This window comes from Zootermopsis nevadensis, unplaced genomic scaffold (assembly GCF_977971745.1).
Source record: "Zootermopsis nevadensis isolate Lab colony 2312 unplaced genomic scaffold, Znev_1.0 Znev_ptg000032l, whole genome shotgun sequence".
NCBI lineage: Eukaryota > Metazoa > Arthropoda > Insecta > Blattodea > Termopsidae > Zootermopsis > Zootermopsis nevadensis.
In genome coordinates this window covers 3,492,706-3,512,863 of record NW_028259164.1, presented here as the reverse complement: position 1 = coordinate 3,512,863, position 20,158 = coordinate 3,492,706, and the positions used below count along the sequence as shown (strand labels likewise).

The following is a 20,158-nucleotide window of genomic DNA, read 5'->3' as shown; positions in this document are numbered from 1 at the left end:
ATCGATACAGGTAAATATTAATAAATAAGCGGGCGAAGTATTATTTACAAACTTGTAAGTGTTGACTATGTTCTGGAATCAAAGCAGTAAACAGAACGTGATTAAGGGTTCTCTGCAGGAAAAAGTGATTTTTAAGTGATTTTGGTAACATTCAGAATCGAATGTTCTGACATATCACAATTATTAAAATATATTGACTAAATTTTAACTTTAAAGTTAACGACCTTACCTGAGAGGCAATATTTCACTTCATGAATAAAATGCAAAGTTTCATGAAAATTATCTTTATTTTCACTCTAGCAACACAGAAGCTTCTACAAAAGCAATCCGTTTTTAACACTAGACTTTTTAGCATTTAAATATAAAGTCCTTTCAGTGAAAATGAATTTCGTACAACGCACAAAAAGAGTTTTCTTTTAAACATCCCAAAACATGGTCTTAATTTAACAGTATTATGTAACTGACAGACTTTGTTTTACAGTGTTGTTTAACTTACCACTGCGGTCGTCATAGGGTGAACTGTTTTCCCCTATAATGACGTGTAGTTAACACATAGAGACAGGGCGCCATTTTATGATAAATGAGTCAAAATGGCGGCCACGTTAAATCTATATTTAGCTTCCAGTTTGATGGATATAGCTAACATACCATTAGGAACGTACATACAGATTATTCGAAGATAGATTATAAAAATTCGTACAAATTATGTTTGAAACAACTTTATATTTCATTAGTTAAAAATATGGTGGTCCTATGAATCTTCAAAGGTATGATGGCCTTAATTGCCTTCGTGAAAATTTGTAATCGTGCAAACTGTAAATGCTGTTTGTTGCGCTGTGTAGACTGTTCGGTAGATGACAACTTTTCGGAACAAAACATGCTGTCTCCATATTCAAGGCAGAAGGCCAAACCTGAAAACTGAATCCTTAAATGCTATTTAGACGAGCTTGTACTACCGTTATTGATCTCGTTTTTGAATCCCGGACTGCTGGGTAGAAGTCAGTATGCATCCGGAAGGTCCTGCGACCGGCCAATTCGATCAAGGTTTTCCGTGGTTTTCCTCAGTCCCAGAGCAAATGCTGAGTTGGTACCCAAATTCCACGTTGCTCTGAATACCTCTCATGCAGCCCTCCGAGTGCCAACATCAAAATTCACCAAAAAGAAAAGTTTTACTAAACGTCGCCCGTCCAAGGCTAACATCAAAATTCAAAATTGTGCACGAACCCAGTAAGACCCTCCTTGGCTTCTCCCCTGCTCTACGTTTCATCCCACGTTCTCCACTGCCAAGTGCTTTGCCCTCACTGAACCTATTTCTACCAGAAGGACGAGCGGGCAATGCCTGGGTATCTTGGCAGCCGTAAATCAAAAATCCACCCCCCCCTTCTCTTCTGTCTGTCTTATTTCAGTTGTCAAATAAATATTCCAGTCTTACGTCTCTTATTTTTTGTAGGTAATAATCAGGTGTTGCTCCAACTGGTCCTTTTATAGGAAAGTGGGTCGAACGCTGTTATAACCTGATTCTGCTAATTCTAATCGGTCTCTGAAATGTCTTCACGGCCACGTGTTTGATAATTAATACTAATTATGATCTACACTGCTCAGACATCGCATCCGCGATCATCTTGCACTACGCTCTGTTGCGCTCGTTGAAATCAGGGACAGTTGCACCGATAGAGAGGTTATGCCCATTGTCCTGGACTACGCTTGCTTCTTGGTGTTGTAGGTTCTCTTGTAGAAAGTCCCGAAGAGGTAGAGGAAGTTGATCGAGTTGATCATTAGCAGAAACACGATGAACTTGGGATAGTTGCACTCGTATATGAAGGGCTGGCACGAATGCAGTAACACGATCGCGAACTGGATCTGGAAGACGGAACAGAGCGAACGTCACGTGGGACAAAGGTTATTGATAGTTCAGAGTGCAATTCTAGAAGAAAGAGTCCTCGGAACTGAATAGAGAATTGTTTTCGAGTTACCAGCCGTGTAAGGTAAGGACTTAAGAGTGTCTGTTAGTGGAGTTAGAATTCTTTTTATGGACGGAGGACACTTACTATCTGCAGAGATGTTAAATACTTCTTCCACCAGAGGTGTTTCTGTACTTCCGGTCCAAGGGCTGCCAGAAGGTAATAGGAGTACATGATGATGTGAACAAAGGAGTTTATGACCCCGAGAAGGGTTCCGTGGCCCCCTGTAAAAAATAATAAGGCGTTTTTGCTGTAAGAGACGTCTACACAAATAATCAACAAATTTCGACAAAGGCGAAAATAAATTGAATAAAAATTTACTTGGATATTATCCATCGTCTAGTAATAAAACGTAAAAAACGTAAAACGACGTTTCGGAGATGGGGCTCTATCTCCGTCTTCAGGTTCCTACTCAGTTGGGCCCATTAGATAGAGCTAATCCCTATCTCCCTATGTCCGGAGATTTACGTTTTATATTTACTAGACGATGGATAATATCCAAGTAAATTTTTATTCAATTGACTCTTCACCATCGTCAAGAAGTTTTAGATTCGAAAATAAATTGATGCCAGAAAATACAGACTAAACAGATGATTTTTTTCAGGAGCACGGCGCAGTTCAAGTGCCCTATGAAGTCGGCCGTGTAGTCTGGTAGATGTTTACCAACGTTTCAGTAGAGCAGTACTTGCTGCCTTCATCATCAGGACGAAGAGGGGTAAATTTCTACCAGACCATGACCCAAAAGACGGCCACCATCGTCTTGATCGAGCTACAAGAGTGACTTCAGCAACCGATTCACTTTTCTAACGTGTGTGCCGATCTCTGTAAGTATCTTAATTCGCATTTCCGCTTTTAATACGAAAAGAAAATGTCGTCTGCCTCCAGTTGTGCGGTTCGATTTTATTTTGATGATGGAATGGTGTAACATTGAACCGACTGCTCGCTTCCGGCAAGACCTTGCTTGTGTTAAAATTCATGTTTATTCCACTAGTCATTTGGATAATTTTAAAACGTCGAGTCATTGCGTCATGATCGGGCAGAAATCGTACCCTTGGTCTGAATTTAGTATCAGGCACTTTTTCTTGTCATCGGGGGTACTCGTAACGATGCGGCTTTTCAACGATCTGTAAGTCTTGAATTTTTCCCACAGAATGTATTTATGTGTTTTGATCTTTACAGGGGGGGGATGGGTTGTGTTTTCTTAGAGGTACGAACAGAATTTTAAGTTTTGTATAAATAACCTTCGTTCTTCAAAGGGTTAATAACATGTTGATACTGTTGGTCTCTTAATTTGTCATTAACTATACAGAAAAAATGCAGATTATAAACATTTATGGAATGTGTCTTACATTTTCCTATGAATGATTTCGGTTATTACAGATAACCAAAAGTGTAAGTTAAAGCCTCCGTATCTGGAGAATGATTGAGAATTTTAGATAAATTAATTTGCACGAGACTGGATAAATTTGCATTCCAAGGGAGTGTTGTTAGAATATTATTACACTTCGTACAAACAGTTATTCTAAAGAGGGATTAGGACTCAAGTAAACAAATCATGTCTTTAATGTACATGGATTGCTGTCGTGTGCTACTGAAAATTAACTCACCCGGTAGGAACTTGACGCCAATCCAGGCACAGATAGGCATAAGCGTGTGATGCCACAGATGCAGGGGTGAGATCTGCGAGTTCTTCTTCCTCAGCACAAAGAACACCTGTACAGACCGATTATTCTTTTATCGCAGTGTTGGGAGACTTAATTTATAGACAGTCGGTCTTCACGTCACATAGTCCAGAGTCACGAAAGAATTTCTGCTTGCATTAAACGCAGATTCCACAGCCTTTTAAGAACCGCCACAAAACGTTTTATCTTATTTCAAGGTCTCTCGTAACAGCTTACATCTTAAGCAAAACATCCGACATTTCAACCACAAGGAAGTAGTTTCATTAGCTCGTCTTTTTCTCACAATAAACTGCAATGATTACGTTAATCACTTACAAGGAATTAAAATTCGATATTTTCTTCGAGCTATGGCACAGACTTTAAGATCAGAAAAACATTAGGAGATAAAATTACGTAATAGACGAATAGAAGGAGGGTTCCCCCTTGAAATTAATAATGATTGCGCCGAAGACAGTCTTAAAGTCTGCAGGACTGGTTTGGGCTAAACTCAGATCGTCGTGACGTCTTCATATAAAAAATTTGTAAACCCAGATGTAAATAATTGTCATTACGTCGACAGAGCCAGCGAGGACGGAACGCTGTAGTATTAAAATCCACTGCCGTGATGGCGGTTATTTTTCTACATAGTTTTAATTAATGATATCAAATAAATACCGTATGGTGAAAAATGTTTAATGTTGGACCAATCACACTTGCACGTGGAATTATGACACGATACACCCAAGATAATTTTATTTCTCGTGGGATTATGAGTGGGGCTAAAGCGACCGAATCACTGTGGCTGATATGCTGGCGATTATGTAAGTAGTGTTCAAGTCTTCCGCTAGGTATCGTGTCGAGTAAACAAATATATATCTTTTCAAATATTATATTCTTATAAAACTTGTTCTACAGAGCCTTATTTGTGTATTCCAGGTTCAGAATTCATATCTGTTGCAAGAGCTTTCCTCTTTAAAAGTTCTGTCTTTGATGTCCTTTCAATAACAATATTGATATAGAATTCAGATACAGGCAATTCAACTTGTGACTGAATAAACATGACAGAGCAAGTAAAGTAATTACAAGAATAAATATTTGTGATGTGGTATTTGTTACAAAAACACAAGAAGATTAGAACTTACCGTATCTAGAAGTTCGATCAATTTACAGAACAGATACCACCAACATGCATTCGCCATCTGTAAAGAGATTTAATTCGTACGTTATATAGAGCCCTTGATGATTTTTGACGGATGTGAAACTTGCGGCATCTGGTGGCATTTCACCTGAACTACATAATCAAGACAAATTGAGTGGGAATATCTTCCAACATTTGATCGTCTTAGGGAACAAATGAAATCTCTGACGACCGAAATGGCGGCTAGAAGACGAATTAGTGATAGAATTATGAATGTTGTGTAATGAGGAATTGATTTCTGTGGTTGCTTTGAAAGTGAAAATGGTTCAATGTTGTGAATTACTTGATACAAACTGGAGTGGAAGTTGGAAGGAAAAATACAGGTATGTTCTCTTCTAATAAACAGCAGAAAAATATGGTTACTTAAAAAAGAGTATGGTTTTCATTCTTGCTAATAACAGGGATTCAGCATAGTTTGCCCAGAAATGCATATGTTATTAACCCATAACTTTGTTTTACCCTGGAGTTTGTAAATGAGTTTTGTGGGAAACATGTAAACATTGACCACATGTGGGTCTCGATATTAATTAACATTGGGACACCTGATTGTTTTGGTAGCACCAGTGTTTTCCTTTACCATGGTAATAATGAATACCATCTTGCCAAGAGACTGCTGTGCCTTGTTTATGATGGTATATTTCATTTGTTATAAAAATATCTGTTTTCTGTTTGATTTGTTTTACTTGTATGGTTTCCATTCATGACATTTTAGAGGTTAAAGTATGTTACATGTTATTCTCTTCAAAATAATGAGAAGTCCATGTAAGTTGGAGATTATAGTAATACCCCACATACATTCTTTGACCTGAGTTTTGCAGTGTTTTGACTTGGTACTGTTGAAACTTGTTGAGTCAAATACAGTCTCCCGCTCAAGGGAGAACACAGATTGAGGGAGGATTGCTTGAGAACAGGGTGTTGAGGAGAATAGTTTGGATCTAAGAGGAAGAGATGTGACAGGAGGATGGAGAAAGCTGCACAATGTGGAGATTCATAATTTGTACTGTATTGCTGATATCATCAGGGTGATCAGATGAGGGACAGTGTCATAGACGGGACATACAGCACATGTGTAGGAGATTCATCTCGTTGAGGATTGGGAGAAATGGTGGGCTCTTGTGAGCACATATATGAATGTGTGGGACATGTAACAGATGGAATTCCTTGATTGTCTGAGGACTTGTTAGCTACAGAAGGGGTGTGTAACGAATTCTTCTCGGGCTAGCAGCCGTGTAAGAAGAAGGGCTGTGCTTTATGGAGTTTGGTTTGCTGATAAAGTATCTGAAGAGAAAACAGTGATGCACACAGGTTAAGAACTAGTTAAGCAGAGCAGAGTCATTTTTGAGAAGCTGATAATTTCTGAGCTAGCTACCAAATTTCCTGCCATTTAAGGAACCTGAAAATCCATTACCATGTTAATAAAAAAACTGCCAGATTAATCAGTCCCCGACTTCCCACCTAATTTCCTCAGGACCTTTGTTCAAGATATCTGTTTAATCAAATTTTAAGAGGTTATGACAGTCGTGTGTTATACTTGGGATTACCAAAGTCTTAGACTTGTCTATCGTCTGGTATTCAGAATAACACAACGTTTTTTTTAAACTGGATGTGGTTAGTCCCTGGTCCAGTGACTTAGGTTAGCTGTTTATAATGGACCCAGCTGTGTAGGTGTCCCATCTCATTTCACCTGAGGACCGAAAGATCCAGTCGCTTAACGTGTTATTTTGGCTAGTAGACGATGGATAAATTCCAAGAATTTTGTGATCCTGAGTTATGTTTAATGCTACAATAAAATCACAGTTATCTATGCATGGGTTCTGGTTGATTACGTTGCGGTCTGATCTGATGTCTTATCTTGGCATTTGTCTGGAGGGATTGAAGAAAATCATGTGTTTTACGCCTAATGGTACAACATAGTGTCAGTGTTCTCTCCGCGTCTGCTATTTTGAGTAACACTAGAGCGACAGTACTTTGTTTGTTTGATCGTTCTGTTTTGGGGCTCAGGTGAAGTCAAGAGTAATTTGTTGGTGTTTTGTGAATGAGTAATTATACTTTGTTTGTCTGGGTCTTACAATTTGTCGTCAAGTGTTAGTATGAATTTTGTTTGGCAAAGTTAAACTACTGGTCCCATCTGCTGGTTCAGCAGCTTCCTTCATCCCATTATAAAACGCTGAATTGTTTGTGAAAGTGGAACGCTGCCAAATTCGTGTGTCGGTGGCCACAGTCAATGTTTAACCCCTGGCCTATTAGTCTGTTAGGCAATCTGCCCTGTACCTTCTCTCTCGAGCTGTGTGAGCACTGACAGGTGGAAAGTTCAGATGGTGAGCATGGTTTATAAATCATTTCTACAGCGTCTGACTGTTTATGTTCTGCAAGGCGAGTACACGAAACCGGTTGGCGTAATGAGGATTTCTGGAAGATGATTAAGGTGAAAAAGTAATAATGCGTAGGTTATGGGTTGAGGAATGCGGATAGACTTAAAACCCATGCATTTTGCAATCTTTCAGAGTGCACTGGCTTGAGAGGCGTAATTCTGGATTATGAACCGCGCAGAGGTAGTTGAAATTGTTATCATCAGAGAGCAATTTTGTAGGCTATACTTAAGTGTCATTAGAAGGAAACGGGAAAGAAACTTTACTTTGCGCATGATGCAGAAATGAGCGCTGTGATTCCATGCAGAAACAGTGGGAGGTCCGCTGAAAAATCGCGGGAGAGAAGGAGAAGCAGAAGGAGTTCGCCGATTTAGGACGGACTGCGGATTTGACCCAACACATGTAATTATTTTTTTCTTCAGAATTTTTGGTTAATGATGACATCACCCAACTTTTGTTTCCGACTCTACAATTACCTGGTCTTAATGTTTCTGTAATTGAACAGGGATGCCTCATAAGGCACTCTAGCCTATTGAACTTGGGGTCATGGCATCGAATTCTGGTCAGGTCAGGCTTGTTGCCTGTGCACGTCGTCCAAAGAACGCTCGAGTTATCCTATGCGATCCTTACCCGGATAGCCAGAGGGTTGGTCGAGTAGTCAACGGGTTGACACCTGTAGCTGTAGTTGCTCAGCCATCCACTCTGCAACCCCTGCAGCAAGAAACACAAACTCTCGTTTTAAACGCGTAAAGCTTTCTGATTGGACAGCCCAGATTTCTGCCTGCTTGCAGAGAGTCATTATCGGAGATGGGAGGATTACCGATGATCGTAAATCAGGATTTACGGAAACGTTATAAGAGGGAAGGTCTGAGACTGAGGGCGCAGAGGGGAAGAAGTGACCGTGGAAAATCGCGTAATGATCAGCTTCATGACTTGCACATTTCATAGAATAATATTGGACGGGGCACGTGGCGCAAATGTGGGATGGGAAATTTATCTGTACAGAAAGTGTGGTTGGCAACCACGAAAGGAAGAGACAACTCGGAAGATGGAAGGATAATATTGAAATGGACCTTTGAAGAGAAATGTGGGTGTGAATTGGAATTATCTGGCTTAGGACGGGGTCCATTGACGGGTACCTTCGATGGCCAATTTCTCGACGTTTTGAGAGCTACTGTTAGTTCCTCGAGAAATCTGTGTGCGTGCGCCTTGAGGTTAGGGGGGAAGAGGCGTGGGGGCAGTGGCTCACCTCATGGACCAGCCAGACGCTGAAGACCACTTGCAGGGCGTTGTAGGCGATGAGGACGTACTTGAGGTCGAATGGCTTGCGGTCCTTCATCCAGCGCGGGCCCGCGGAGGCCGAGAAGTAGAGGTACGTCGTGAGGATGGTAAGAAGGGGCATTGGGCTGCTCATGAGCGCCCAGTCCTTCGTGCGGGGATCTGCAACATGGCCGCTCACGTTCAAGGACATTGGAAAGTGAGACGAGGTGCCAGTTCAAAGTCCTCAGCTGCTGTCCCGTCCAATTCTTTTCATAGTCGGAGGCGTAGTCGCTTAAGAACTTGAGAAATTGCGCTTCTGTGCATCCTAAAAGCTGGGGCATTGGAGTTAAGTGCGGAAGTCTGGAATTTGTAGGTTAATTGACCGTTGTTATAGACAAATCATTTGTTGTAGTTAAAGAAACAAAATTGTCTCTGAATTCCATGACGGAATTTCGCTTACCGTTACGTAGACCTGAAAGATTTTTCGTGAAATGTTCGTCTCGCGACGGGAGAATGTGATTATAATTTTTCAGCTTTCAGATTCGTAGGCCGCCCTTAATCTCGAAGAAGACAGAAAATTAAGAAACGTGAAATGTAATTGAAAATAGGAACTAAGGGTAACAGATTCAATTTGAACCCCGTTTTTGCTTTATTAAGGAAATAAAGTTGCCCTCACCGTGTACTTAAAGTTTTTGACAGCTTGGCTGATTTTCACGAAACGTGATTTCAACCTGTGCCTTGAAAGGCTGCCTCAGCTTCGTACTTTTAAACCACTGCAGTCAATAACAATATGGCGAACACGCGAAATTTGAGGAAAGACTGTCAGAAATTATTTTTGATCTAAAAATATGCAATTTTAATCAGATTTTTTTTTTGCACAATACAAAAACATGACGAACTTGAAAATATTTTTGGCACATGTCAAAGTGTGCCATTGATGATGGAGGCTTCAAGCACCTGTGAAACGTCGGTCCTTTTGTACCAGACTACTACACAGCGCAATGTCCCCCCCCCACCACAAATGATCTTCGTTTCGGGATCTCATTATACTACCTTTAAGTGAAAGTTTTCGCTAATGTTAATGGGCCGGTAGCTTCAATATCGAACCTGCGATCCTTTGATTGCCAATTCCTGTGCTAACCTAACCACTGAACCGCAGGGATCACATAAACGGGAGTGGAATGAAGCTGGACCAGTCACCTCCGTTTAGAATGCGTGGAGCTCAACCTCCACAAGACTCACCACTGCGTGTCTCCATGAAATTGACGTAGCCGTCCATGAAAGTGAATACTCCCGTATCCATGCTGTTACCTGCAACATGTGAGATGGTCGAGGCATGTAGCACGCATTCTGGAAACAAAATTTCTGGAGAAGAGATTATTTGCAATATTTGCACACATGGGACGACAGTAATATTAAAGTGGGTCTTACAAAGAGGTCTGTATGTTGCGAGGATGAGATTTGGGTTTAACGATGGATTTTTAGGACACGTAAGTACTTGTAATTACGCAGGAGACCGTGGGTAGAAGACACTTGCCAATTGTGTAGACAAATGACAGGCGAAATGTGAAGAGTGTCTGAGAGGAAAACCTCGGTGTATTTTAAGTTTGTTCTTTATCAATAGGACTTTATATGACAGCGCGGAGATCAGTGAAGCTAAACCACTTTGAATCCAGAAGTGTTTTGCCGGTACCTCGATAAGGCAGTGCCATTGCAAAGCAGAAGTGAAATGTGTGTCAAGTAAGGTCACTCCATCCTCCAGACTGACCTTTTGTCTCTCAGCATTGCGAAGTTGAGGGCAATCTTCAAAATTGCTTTGTCTGTTCAACCACGAGAAACTGACCTCGGGGCGACCGACTAGAAAATGTGGTTTCGAAATTGTTTTCTCGTTTATGAAAGGAGCACGCTGGCTGATGAAATAAGGGCTGTACAGAATGCAATGTCTCAGTCTGCAGTATTTTGTTTGGTCGTGCCGAAACTTGCTAGAGCATAGTCCACAGTGACTGTCAGCTAACGAGGAATAATCAATTAAATGTTTTGCCACAGACCTTCAGATGGCCAACCAACGTATTTAGACACCGCTAAATGCTATGTTTGCTGTACAAATCGAACGCGTGGAAACTTGTAGGTAGTTGTGAGCGAAAAATCCTATTCCTCCCCCACCCACCGCCTCGGATGTCGTCTGAGCCTATCACTCTGTTAATAAGCAACTGAAACGTTCGTGTTGTGTGAGTAAATATTTACGGCGATGTACGTAACCAGTTTAAATGTTACTCTCGACACAGTCGTGCCCTTGTGCGCTGCTGAGATTTATACAGAGCCCGACCCACAGTCGAGAAGATGAACACAACTTTCCCCACATACGTTTTCGTCAGCTGTTCTTCTTTAAAAACCACGTGACTAATTCCTACAGCGCACGTTAGTTCTTGGCAAAACGCTTATTTTAAGCTGCGTGGTTTTATTTTTAAACACTTCTTTCTACGCCATTGAACCTTCAGAAGTAACATTACGAGTTATCACTTTTGGTTTCAATGCTCTTTGCCGCTGGAAATGGAAAAACAGGTCTGTCAACTTTGCCGAGTTGCGTCATGAGAGTATGGGGACCCTGCCAGTTCAATGTATCAACGCTTCAGTTCAGTTGAATTCTTTATTTCAGTTCACTGCACCAACAGCCAAACGGCCAGTTGCAGAGAATAACAAAATACTTAATTATCACTATACAGGGTGTTCAAAAATAAACTCGGCTCATCGGAGAACGCATGCATACGAATACTTGAGTCATAATCTGCTCTTAAGTTCAGCACAACGAGAAATCGTCTTACCGAACTCACTTTACCTGTTGCTGTACGTTCAGTGTTGACTGGTAAATCGTCCAGTGCGTGAGGAAAACTTTAAAAAATAAATCACGTGGCCTGAGGCATACTTCTTCAAAATAAGCTTCCCATCGAACACACGCTGTACATACTCTCGAAGAAATACTTTAGAACACCCTGTATAATAAAGTGATTACAGCGTATATATTATTTATTTTCCCAGCACAGTGTTATCGGTGCTCATTGCAATCCAGAAACGTGAACTTAAATTACGAGCATCTTTGGTATGCAAATGTTTAGACGACTAATTTCTTGGTTCAGTTTGTTCTCTTAGTAAAGTACACTCGGAGTTTGCTAATCGTTTCTCACGTTAATGTAGCTACGAGGTTAGACTCGACGTCTCGCAACGATCGTTTTCTGTGTCCATCAGACTGTCCAGCTTAATGAAGAACGCATGCGAACAGCCGGATGGTTCAGTCAGACGGGCTGGATGACCGGGGTTCGATCCGCGAGAGGGGAAGATGACTTTTTTCTCTAGCCTCTGCGTCGAGACCGGCTCTGGGGCCCACCTGGCTTCCTGCCTAATGGGTACCGGGGTTAAAGTTCGGCCGGGACGTTAAGCTGACCTCTCACCCCCCCTCCCAAGCGCCCACGTGAAGCGTAACTTTACTCAGGCAAGAAATAGGATTGTCAAAGGCCGAGGACCCCATTCTTAGGTCAGTGCCGTGCATTTGTCCCCTGTCAATGTTTGTGCCTTGTCTCCATTTTATCAGAGTTCTGGTCGTAAAATCAAGTTGCAGTATTAAAGATTTTATCAAATAGGAGATATTCCGACGTACGGAATTCTGAAGACTTATGCGTCATTTTTTAAAAGATTGGAGTGAGAGATGTGTTCAGTGATCGAGGTCAGTGTTTCTCACCGCGCAACCTGACCCCATTGCAGTGCAGTGCATCTTCTTGTATGTTCGAGTTTCTTTTCTGACTGCAGCGTGATGATACGTAATGCTGGGACGACTTGGTGTTACCAGTAACCGTTAAACAGTTTATTAAGGTTATGGGAATCACGATATGGAATGCTTTTCGGGGGAGTTACCATCAGGGGCTAGTTATTTTACAGCGTTACAAAGATTTGATCATGCGCCTTGTACTGTTAATGCAAATGGAAATATGAGCGAATGTTATTTCATCCATCGCTAAGAAGTGGCAGGAGAACGGTAGTTGGTGGAGTGACGCAAGATTAACTTTTTACCCGGCTCGAGGCTCCCCCACGTATTCGTGTCCATTACCAAGTTAAAAAAATTAAGAGAACTCTGTTTGCCCAAGCGTATCAGTTATTTCAGTTTGTTACTGAAGAACGCGGTGCATTGGTCAGCCCTCCCAATTCCTTTCTTTTGGGGAGGTTCCAGGTTGAAATCTCGGCCCGGGGAAACATTGTATCAAATCCAATTGTTCCTTCAAAGCAAATATTTTTCCATCACAAATATCGCGGACGAAATTCAGAGTTACGGAATCCTAAAGCGGGCGGTGAATATACAGGGCGTTCGATTTAAGTTGCAGCCATAACTACTACATGGAACACCTTCACGAACTGAAGGACGAGGCCATTGGCAACACTGAATTCGTGCAGCTGATAGTCGACAGCAATTTTAGCTGTCGTGTTGTTTGTCAGGGGGAAAGACTTTACGTGGCCCGTAATGCTATTACCAGTCGATGATACGTTGTATTATGTGAATACACGTGCACAGATTTTGCGCAGCGGCCTAGCAACGAGGGTGACCTTGAAGCCAGTGTCACAGGGGATGTTGGCAGAAAGATGCACTCTGGGGTTTAAAGTGTCAGTGATGGCATATTTATGCCGAAATAAATTCGGAGCTCACATCCAGCCCTTTTTTGTTTTCAGACGAGGCATATTTCTTTCTTGGTGTGGAATGCCGTGTAAGCGTTCTAGACCGACTCTGGTTGTCTCGACCTCGTTTCTCTGCTTTCGTAGTCAGCTGGGATCTGACTCTGCTAAGTGTCGTAGATACGTAATTGGCATTTCTCGTGAAAATCCGAATAGTTTCAGGTACTGCTCGCACACGCTGCTTGTAACTGTTTCGAAACGAACTTACTCGTTAAGGAAATGTGTTTTTGTGCTGGCTAAGTATGGAATAAGTACTGAGTAGATCGGCGTAGAGGCGGAGTCTGTGAATCAGATGTCTGCTCCTACAGTTCACGGAATGGAGGAATCAACTCGGGACTATGGGCCTGTCCGAATGTCGGCTTTTTGGTCTTCCGTGTTATAACGCTGTACAGAACAGCATCACATCCATCCTCAATGTAGAATTACGAGATGACGATATGTTCTTCCGAAATGTAAGGAATGTTAATGTTGATTGAGACGTCTTTAAACGTAAAACAGCTCGTTCGAGGTTCTGACGACCGCCAACTTGTTCTGAGGTCGGTCAGTGGCTGTCAGCACATAAATCGCGTACCATCTTTCTTCAGTTATGTGCTTTTTGGCTAAGAAAAAAAAAATCGTCCCCAATCGGGAATCGAACCACGATCGTCCAGCCCGCAATGATTGACCTGTCCCGGGTCGCGAAGTTATAAAGGAACTTTGAGATTTTAAGTTATTTTTATTTCATTTGTTGATTTGACATCACTCTGATGGGCTCTTGGCTTAAAGACCTCTTACAAATCCTAGTGAGAAATTTAACGCTGATTCTGGAGTTGAGACGTAATAGGGCGGGTTTTCAAGGGCATTTTAATTTTTGGTCTGAGAGAAATTGTGACGAATCTCAACAAGAATAGAAGTCTCGCAGTCGAGGTTCGAAACGCGAACCTTCCGATTACTATCTGCTCCAGCTCGATATTGCGTTGTCTGTTAATGACTTCTCTGTGGTCTACAAAGAAGGTCTGAGGCGCTTCCAGATGAGGGGAATTCAATTTTCTAATAAAGCAAGTTCGTAAGTAAGTGGTTATCATCGTCTGGGAGATTTTTCACAGATGTAAGTCGCACAAGGTCGAGACAGATGCAGCCTTGACATTTGTCATCTTCCTGAATGGAGTGAGGAAGTGTTGCACCTGGGTTGCGGGACTGCAAATCCACAAGGTCATTTCTTTTGATAGACTTCCGTTGTCTGTTTATGTTTCGAGTGACCTGCCTCTAAAAAGCCTGTTCACTACAGGTGCATAAGAACGCTTGCTGAAGAGTAGTTAAGTGTTTAATCTCATCTTCATCATCCACTGATGTTATCGGTCGTTGATCATTTCTCTCGCAGCTGACGGACAACTTTTTTTGGAGCCAAAGCTCGTCTGAATATTTAAGAATCCATTCCGTACCGCAAAGAAAACAGACACACACACTTATATATATTTTTACCAATGGGCTTTGAATAATTAAAATGAGACCCTTCGTGAAGTTATTTTGATTCAGATTTATCTGCTTTGATTTATGTTCGTGCCTTTGATGTGTGCCCTGCGTAGGTGGAGGCTGACCTCAGGTAGACGTCTAGAAATGTCGATAGTTTCTGTTTTAATTCTGAAATGGGATGGGACACAATCCATATTCCGTGGAAAGGAAAAGATAGCTATCCCTTAAATGTTATTGTAAAAACGTTGAAAATTCCTGCAGTGTGTCTTGCAACCCGCGGACCGTATTTCCTCTTGTGATTATTTCCTTAATCAGCGTTAACCAGTTGATCTTGGTAACGGCGAAGTGTTGTGTTTTCTTCGCGGTACGGACTGAATTCTTACGTAATATTTATACGATCTTCGGCTTCAAAGGGTTAACCAGTTGATCTTGGTAACGGCGAAGTGTTGTGTTTTCTTCGCGGTACGGACTGAATTCTTACGTAATATTTATACGATCTTCGGCTTCAAAGGGTTAACCAGTTGATCTTGGTAACGGCGAAGTGTTGTGTTTTCTTCGCGGTACGGACTGAATTCTTACGTAATATTTATACGAGCTTTGAACCTTCTCTCTTTGTTCCGGTGTTCGTGATTTTACCCTCTCCACTTCAGACTCTTTATCCTCGTTAAAATACCGTTGTATTTTACCGGTAGTAAAATCGGGCCCCTCCCCTTGCCGTTGTATGTTGAACGCGTTACAAACAGACTGTCCTTGGCTTTTCTTTAATTAGCGAGACAAGTGACGTCACTGCTTAACTGCGAACAAAGAAAATTGCTCGGAAAATGCATTCCTTACCGGAGTCAAGGAGAAATTCTCTTGTGATGTTTGTTGCGTGCATTTAGGGGTATTAAATCCGCGTTGGTCGAATTCAACATCTGGAAAAGACTTAGTGGGAAATATTTGGGCTGATTTGTTTACCGTCTTTGTTTAATTTTGTTACATTTGTCCACTGGGAAGTTCCTAGTGGGAAATCCTGATGCAACCGGGCAAACACGCCGGGGGAATCCTGTGTTATGACGCCCTCGCCTATCCACCCGGGCGCCAGGCACGTCGTCCGCGAAAAATTAATTTACATCAAATAATCCCGCCTTTCAGTCTACGTGCTTTCGAACTTGCCAGATTTGTTACGCAGTCTGTCTATTTCCTCACCTAATACAGTAAGCGGATTACGAACACAGGGCGATCGGAAAAAATCACAAGTCATTCGTGACGTATTATGTTTGTCGAGAAATAACTCAGTATCAGGAAGTGTTACAATATGACGTGACCACAGTGGGATCTTGTGTTGTCTCTGCGATTCTGTGTGTTCAGTAATCAATTGCAATTATGTTTCGTTACTTTTGTATCATCCTGTGGCTTCCATGAAAGCTTTTTTGCCGACTGGGGTTATGATTAAGCCTAAGCGTGGATCGGCGATTATGGGTGGTTTACTTCCTGTCCGGAAAGGCCACTTTGTTTTGCTGTATTATCTGCAGTGCACGTAAACCTCATTTTATCCGAAACCCGAATCGAGTTAACTGGGATTTCTCCGAGTTACATAAAAATATAACGTAATGTTTTAGCACGGATCATAGCGTGCAATTTGCAATTGCCTGTGTAGTGCTGAATTATAATGTAGATGATCTATGTGAAACGGAATAATAGCAGACTTATTCGGTACTAACACACCAGAACGAATCACGTTTCTACATAACGTTGCGCGCTGCTGTGAATCGCGTTTTGCCATGAACGAAATTCACTACGAACAAGGACGCTTCTAATTGGTTAAGACTATAGGACTGGAAACATCTGAAATCAAACAGCGTAATATTGATATGACCAACAGCTTAATACGCGACGTAACTCTTTCATCAATGTAGAGTGGCAATGCGGCGTCCGGGTACAGGCAGTTCCAAAATGCGTTGTTTGAAAAATTCCAATCCCGGTTAAAATCCGAATGTCGCACGGGTTTTTCATGGTTTCTCTCATTCCCACCTCGATTTCTCTCGCCCGTCACAAATTCCGAAAAATAAATTTAAAGGTTGGCACGAAGATTCGATAAAGTGAGAGAATTATTTCCTATAGAAAGACTGGAAATATAAAAATAGCGAATGCAGACGAACAAATTAAGAAGGGAACGTGGTGGAAAACAGAAACAACACGCGAAGGATATTCTCATGTGTGGACGTCGCTTACTTTTGAAGTTCCTCCGTGACGCAATCATCTGAGATCGTGCGACTCTGAAGAAAGGGAACTTGTTTGTTCATGCCGGGCCCGGCCTCACCGTCGTCTAGTGAAACCGTTTCCACGGTTACAACCTACAAATCGCGTACACACGAAATGCCGCGGGGCCGTCTGTGTGGATTTCAGTTTTTGCGGGTCGGATATCCTGCGTTAGGTCAGTGGTAGTGAATTTCTTACAGTAACTAAACTCGTAATTGGAACGCATTCCTTTTCATAAGCGCCATTTTAATGTTATCTCCACATTCACGCCCAAATCTTCCGAGTGGTTTCCTCCCTTCAGGATTCGAACCCAAAAATTTTGTATGCATTTCTCATGTCCCTCACGCTCGCTACTTAGCCCGTCCATGCCTTTGATTTGACCATCGTAATAATAATCGGTGAACGCTGTAATGGGGCTCCTCGTCGTGGTTTTCCTTCGCCCCTCTCAAGTGTGACGTAATTAAGGGCGAGCTTTGTCTTGTCTGGCAATTGTCTCAGTATCTTCCGCTCTTTGCCTCTGGATGTAGGTCACGCTGGGCTGATCGTCTCGTGTCAACAGTAATGTGACTTTTGCAATGCCCTGTTTTTCTTGTTTCTGCCTGTTAACGCTATAAAGCATGCGCGACTTAGACGACTTTGTGTTAGGTCAGTAGGTACATTGTGTTCCGTGTCTCCGTAATGCCGACGACCGATAACGTACGTCTTACCTCAGACTACCCTTGGGTCCTGAAGATAGAGGCAGTATCTTCCTCCGAAACGTTTGTATCTTCACACGGCGTTTCCACCCAGAGGACCAGCATCGACTTTGGTTGTCCTTATTAGAGTCACAAAGAGCCTATTATTTTTAAAAACTCCATCGCCCACGTGGCAAATCGACTGCTGATTACAAAGAAGTGTCGCGTATTTTTTATCCCGTGTAGTGGTAGACCTTAACTGCTGAGACTCTTGGCGGACCACTTATTTTTCTGCGTGTTATTCAACTCTCTAAAGCCAAAGACCGCCTTAATAATGTTTAATAATTGGGTCCCCACTGCAAAGATAACACAAAGCTTCACGGTGAGATTTTAGGTTCTCACGGCGGGAAGTTTGAAGATAACAGCCTTCCAGGTTGCAGTCTGGTAGAAGTTTACCGACGTTTCGTAGGTGCTTGCTGCCTCCATCATCAGTGTACGAGACTACGGGACGCAATGTTCCAGGAGCCAGCCGTGTTCGTGACATCTCGCGTATAAATACACATTTCTGTCGACCAGAACAAATAGTTGGGATCCTGTAACTTTATTTCACACGATAATCTTGTGAAGTCAGTTTCTCATTGGCCAGTGCTGTACACGTTTTCGAATTTCGCAGTGTAATGGTCGCTTGATCGCTTGATGCATTGAATCCATCGAATAGGATATCAGGACAGTCCAAGAAACTGTCATGAATTTATGTCTTGGGACGTGTTTCTTACGTAGTCAGAGGTCTCTAGGGAAATTATAAACCGTGTCGAACTGTCGAGAAAGTATATCGATTGCTCAAACTATGTGCTTTCGAAGTATCTGGAATCGAATTCCGGACACTCGGACAAAGAATACGACGTAAATATGTAGTGACGTGTAAGGTTTGATTTCATAGAGCGTTTCACAATCTTTTAACCCGGCAACGTTGCTCATTGGAGATTCGACATTTCGCATTGGAAATTAATGGCATTTTGAACAAGAAAACCTCACCCCTTCAAGTTTTGTGTTACGTGTATGGAAGATGAATTCATAATAGGCTGGAAATTTGACACCTTCTACACTGCTTTACCAAGCTTTGGACTTCAGCAAGAACAAAACGCTTGTAATTTATTCAGGAGTGTCGAGCTAATTGCTGTCAAATCGCCCAACTGAGATTATTATCGCGATATATCGATAGATAAACGTAGTGCAGGGGAACAGACCGCTGGTTTCCATAGAAATAGGATGTTCGCTCATGAAAGGATTTCAGCAAGCCTATCCCCCAAACTCACAGGTAGTTTCGCGATATTTTCAATTTAGTCATCATTACAGAAAGCCTGTAGTTAAGTCGTAATGACTTTGTTGCTGATTCTCGTTTTGTTAATTTGTAACCGTGAAGATATTTTTTTATGCTAAAATGTAAGAATTTTTTTATCATTTTTTGTGTTGCGATGTGTGTATTCTGCTCCAGTCCGATTAACTTCATCGGCACAAACCAGTAGAGACTTTGCTTAGGCTGCTCACTTACGAACCTACTTAATAATCTAGAACTCTTGTCATTCGAAATTTCGGATCAAAGTTAAAGCGACTTGTGAATAAAATATCCACTTGTTTCAGCCCGTACGAAATTTACGTTTGCGTGATAATGGACTTAAAGAAAAAGTTCAACTTTTTAATATTATGTATTTGTATGACGCGAAACAGCATGCCCACAGGCCTTGATACTTTTGAAAATAGGATTTTAAACTCATCCAGAAAATCTAGACGAAATATTGTTTAAATTTAAGCATTTCGGAACGTGACGTAAATGCGTAATTTTTAAGGTTATAACTAACAAAATTTAACACATAAACTGAGTCACGAAAATTACGAACCTTCAGATATGTAGCCCTGTCACTAAGTCGTATAATTTCTCTTAATATGGATTTGAATACTGGAAGGCAGTTGGGCCCCATTAAGGGGTTTCCATAATTTATTTTTCACTGTATGAATCAATATCATCGGTCACAATTTTCACAGAACACGTGGACCGATGTAAATGTTTTAATTAAATACTCTTATTTCCCGGGTAATTTATGTACCCCGCTGAAACACAAACGAGGCAAACATTCGGATTCTTTTTTTCTTGGCGGATGAATCCACGGCCCAAAAAATATTTCATTGACTTCGAGAAATACGTGAACCTTTTTTAAATATAATTTTGGAAGTTGACAAGGATTTGTGACACCAAGAAACACGACATGTGCAGAATGAATAGAGGCGCCTGTGAAGTGAGCAGTGATTGGTGATTTACTGACCTGCGCGGGGAATCTCTGCCGGTTGACTGGATCGTGAGGCCGTCAAACCACGACTGACTGATCGTGCCGCTGACTGTGTCGATCGGCGCCTCGTCACGTCACCCCCCACCCCCTGCAAGGTTTCGCCAGTTTACACCTTTTAGTAGTGTTTGAGAACAAAGTCTCTTAAAAATATACGAGACACGAAGCAAGGGCAAACTTTCTACGTCATCGTGGGATTTCATCTGCCACTAGCGACTGGAATTTGCGTTTTGCAGACTGACATGAGGATACGTCTTATAAAAAGTTTGTAGGCGTTGACACTG

At 41.8% G+C, this 20,158-nt stretch overlaps 1 protein-coding gene across 2 annotated transcripts; it reads right to left on the bottom strand.

The window, feature by feature from the left end:
• Positions 1–268: 268 nt before the first annotated feature.
• On the bottom strand, positions 269–19,997 carry LOC110836531 (very long chain fatty acid elongase AAEL008004). Of its 2 annotated transcripts, none has more exons than XM_022077792.2 (8): positions 19,854–19,997; positions 9,692–9,760; positions 8,439–8,629; positions 7,820–7,900; positions 4,765–4,821; positions 3,569–3,674; positions 2,049–2,185; positions 269–1,860 (listed from the first exon to the last, which is right to left on the bottom strand). In XM_022077792.2, the coding sequence occupies exons 2-8, from the start codon at positions 9,750–9,752 to the stop codon at positions 1,699–1,701; spliced, it is 795 nt and encodes a 264-aa protein (XP_021933484.1). In that variant the 5' UTR covers positions 9,753–9,760; positions 19,854–19,997; the 3' UTR covers positions 269–1,698. The 2 variants fall into 2 exon arrangements, with proteins under 2 accessions (XP_021933484.1, XP_021933485.1); XM_022077793.2 differs by having other exon boundaries at positions 9,692–9,799; positions 19,854–19,902.
• Between the last annotated feature and the right edge of the window lie 161 nt (positions 19,998–20,158).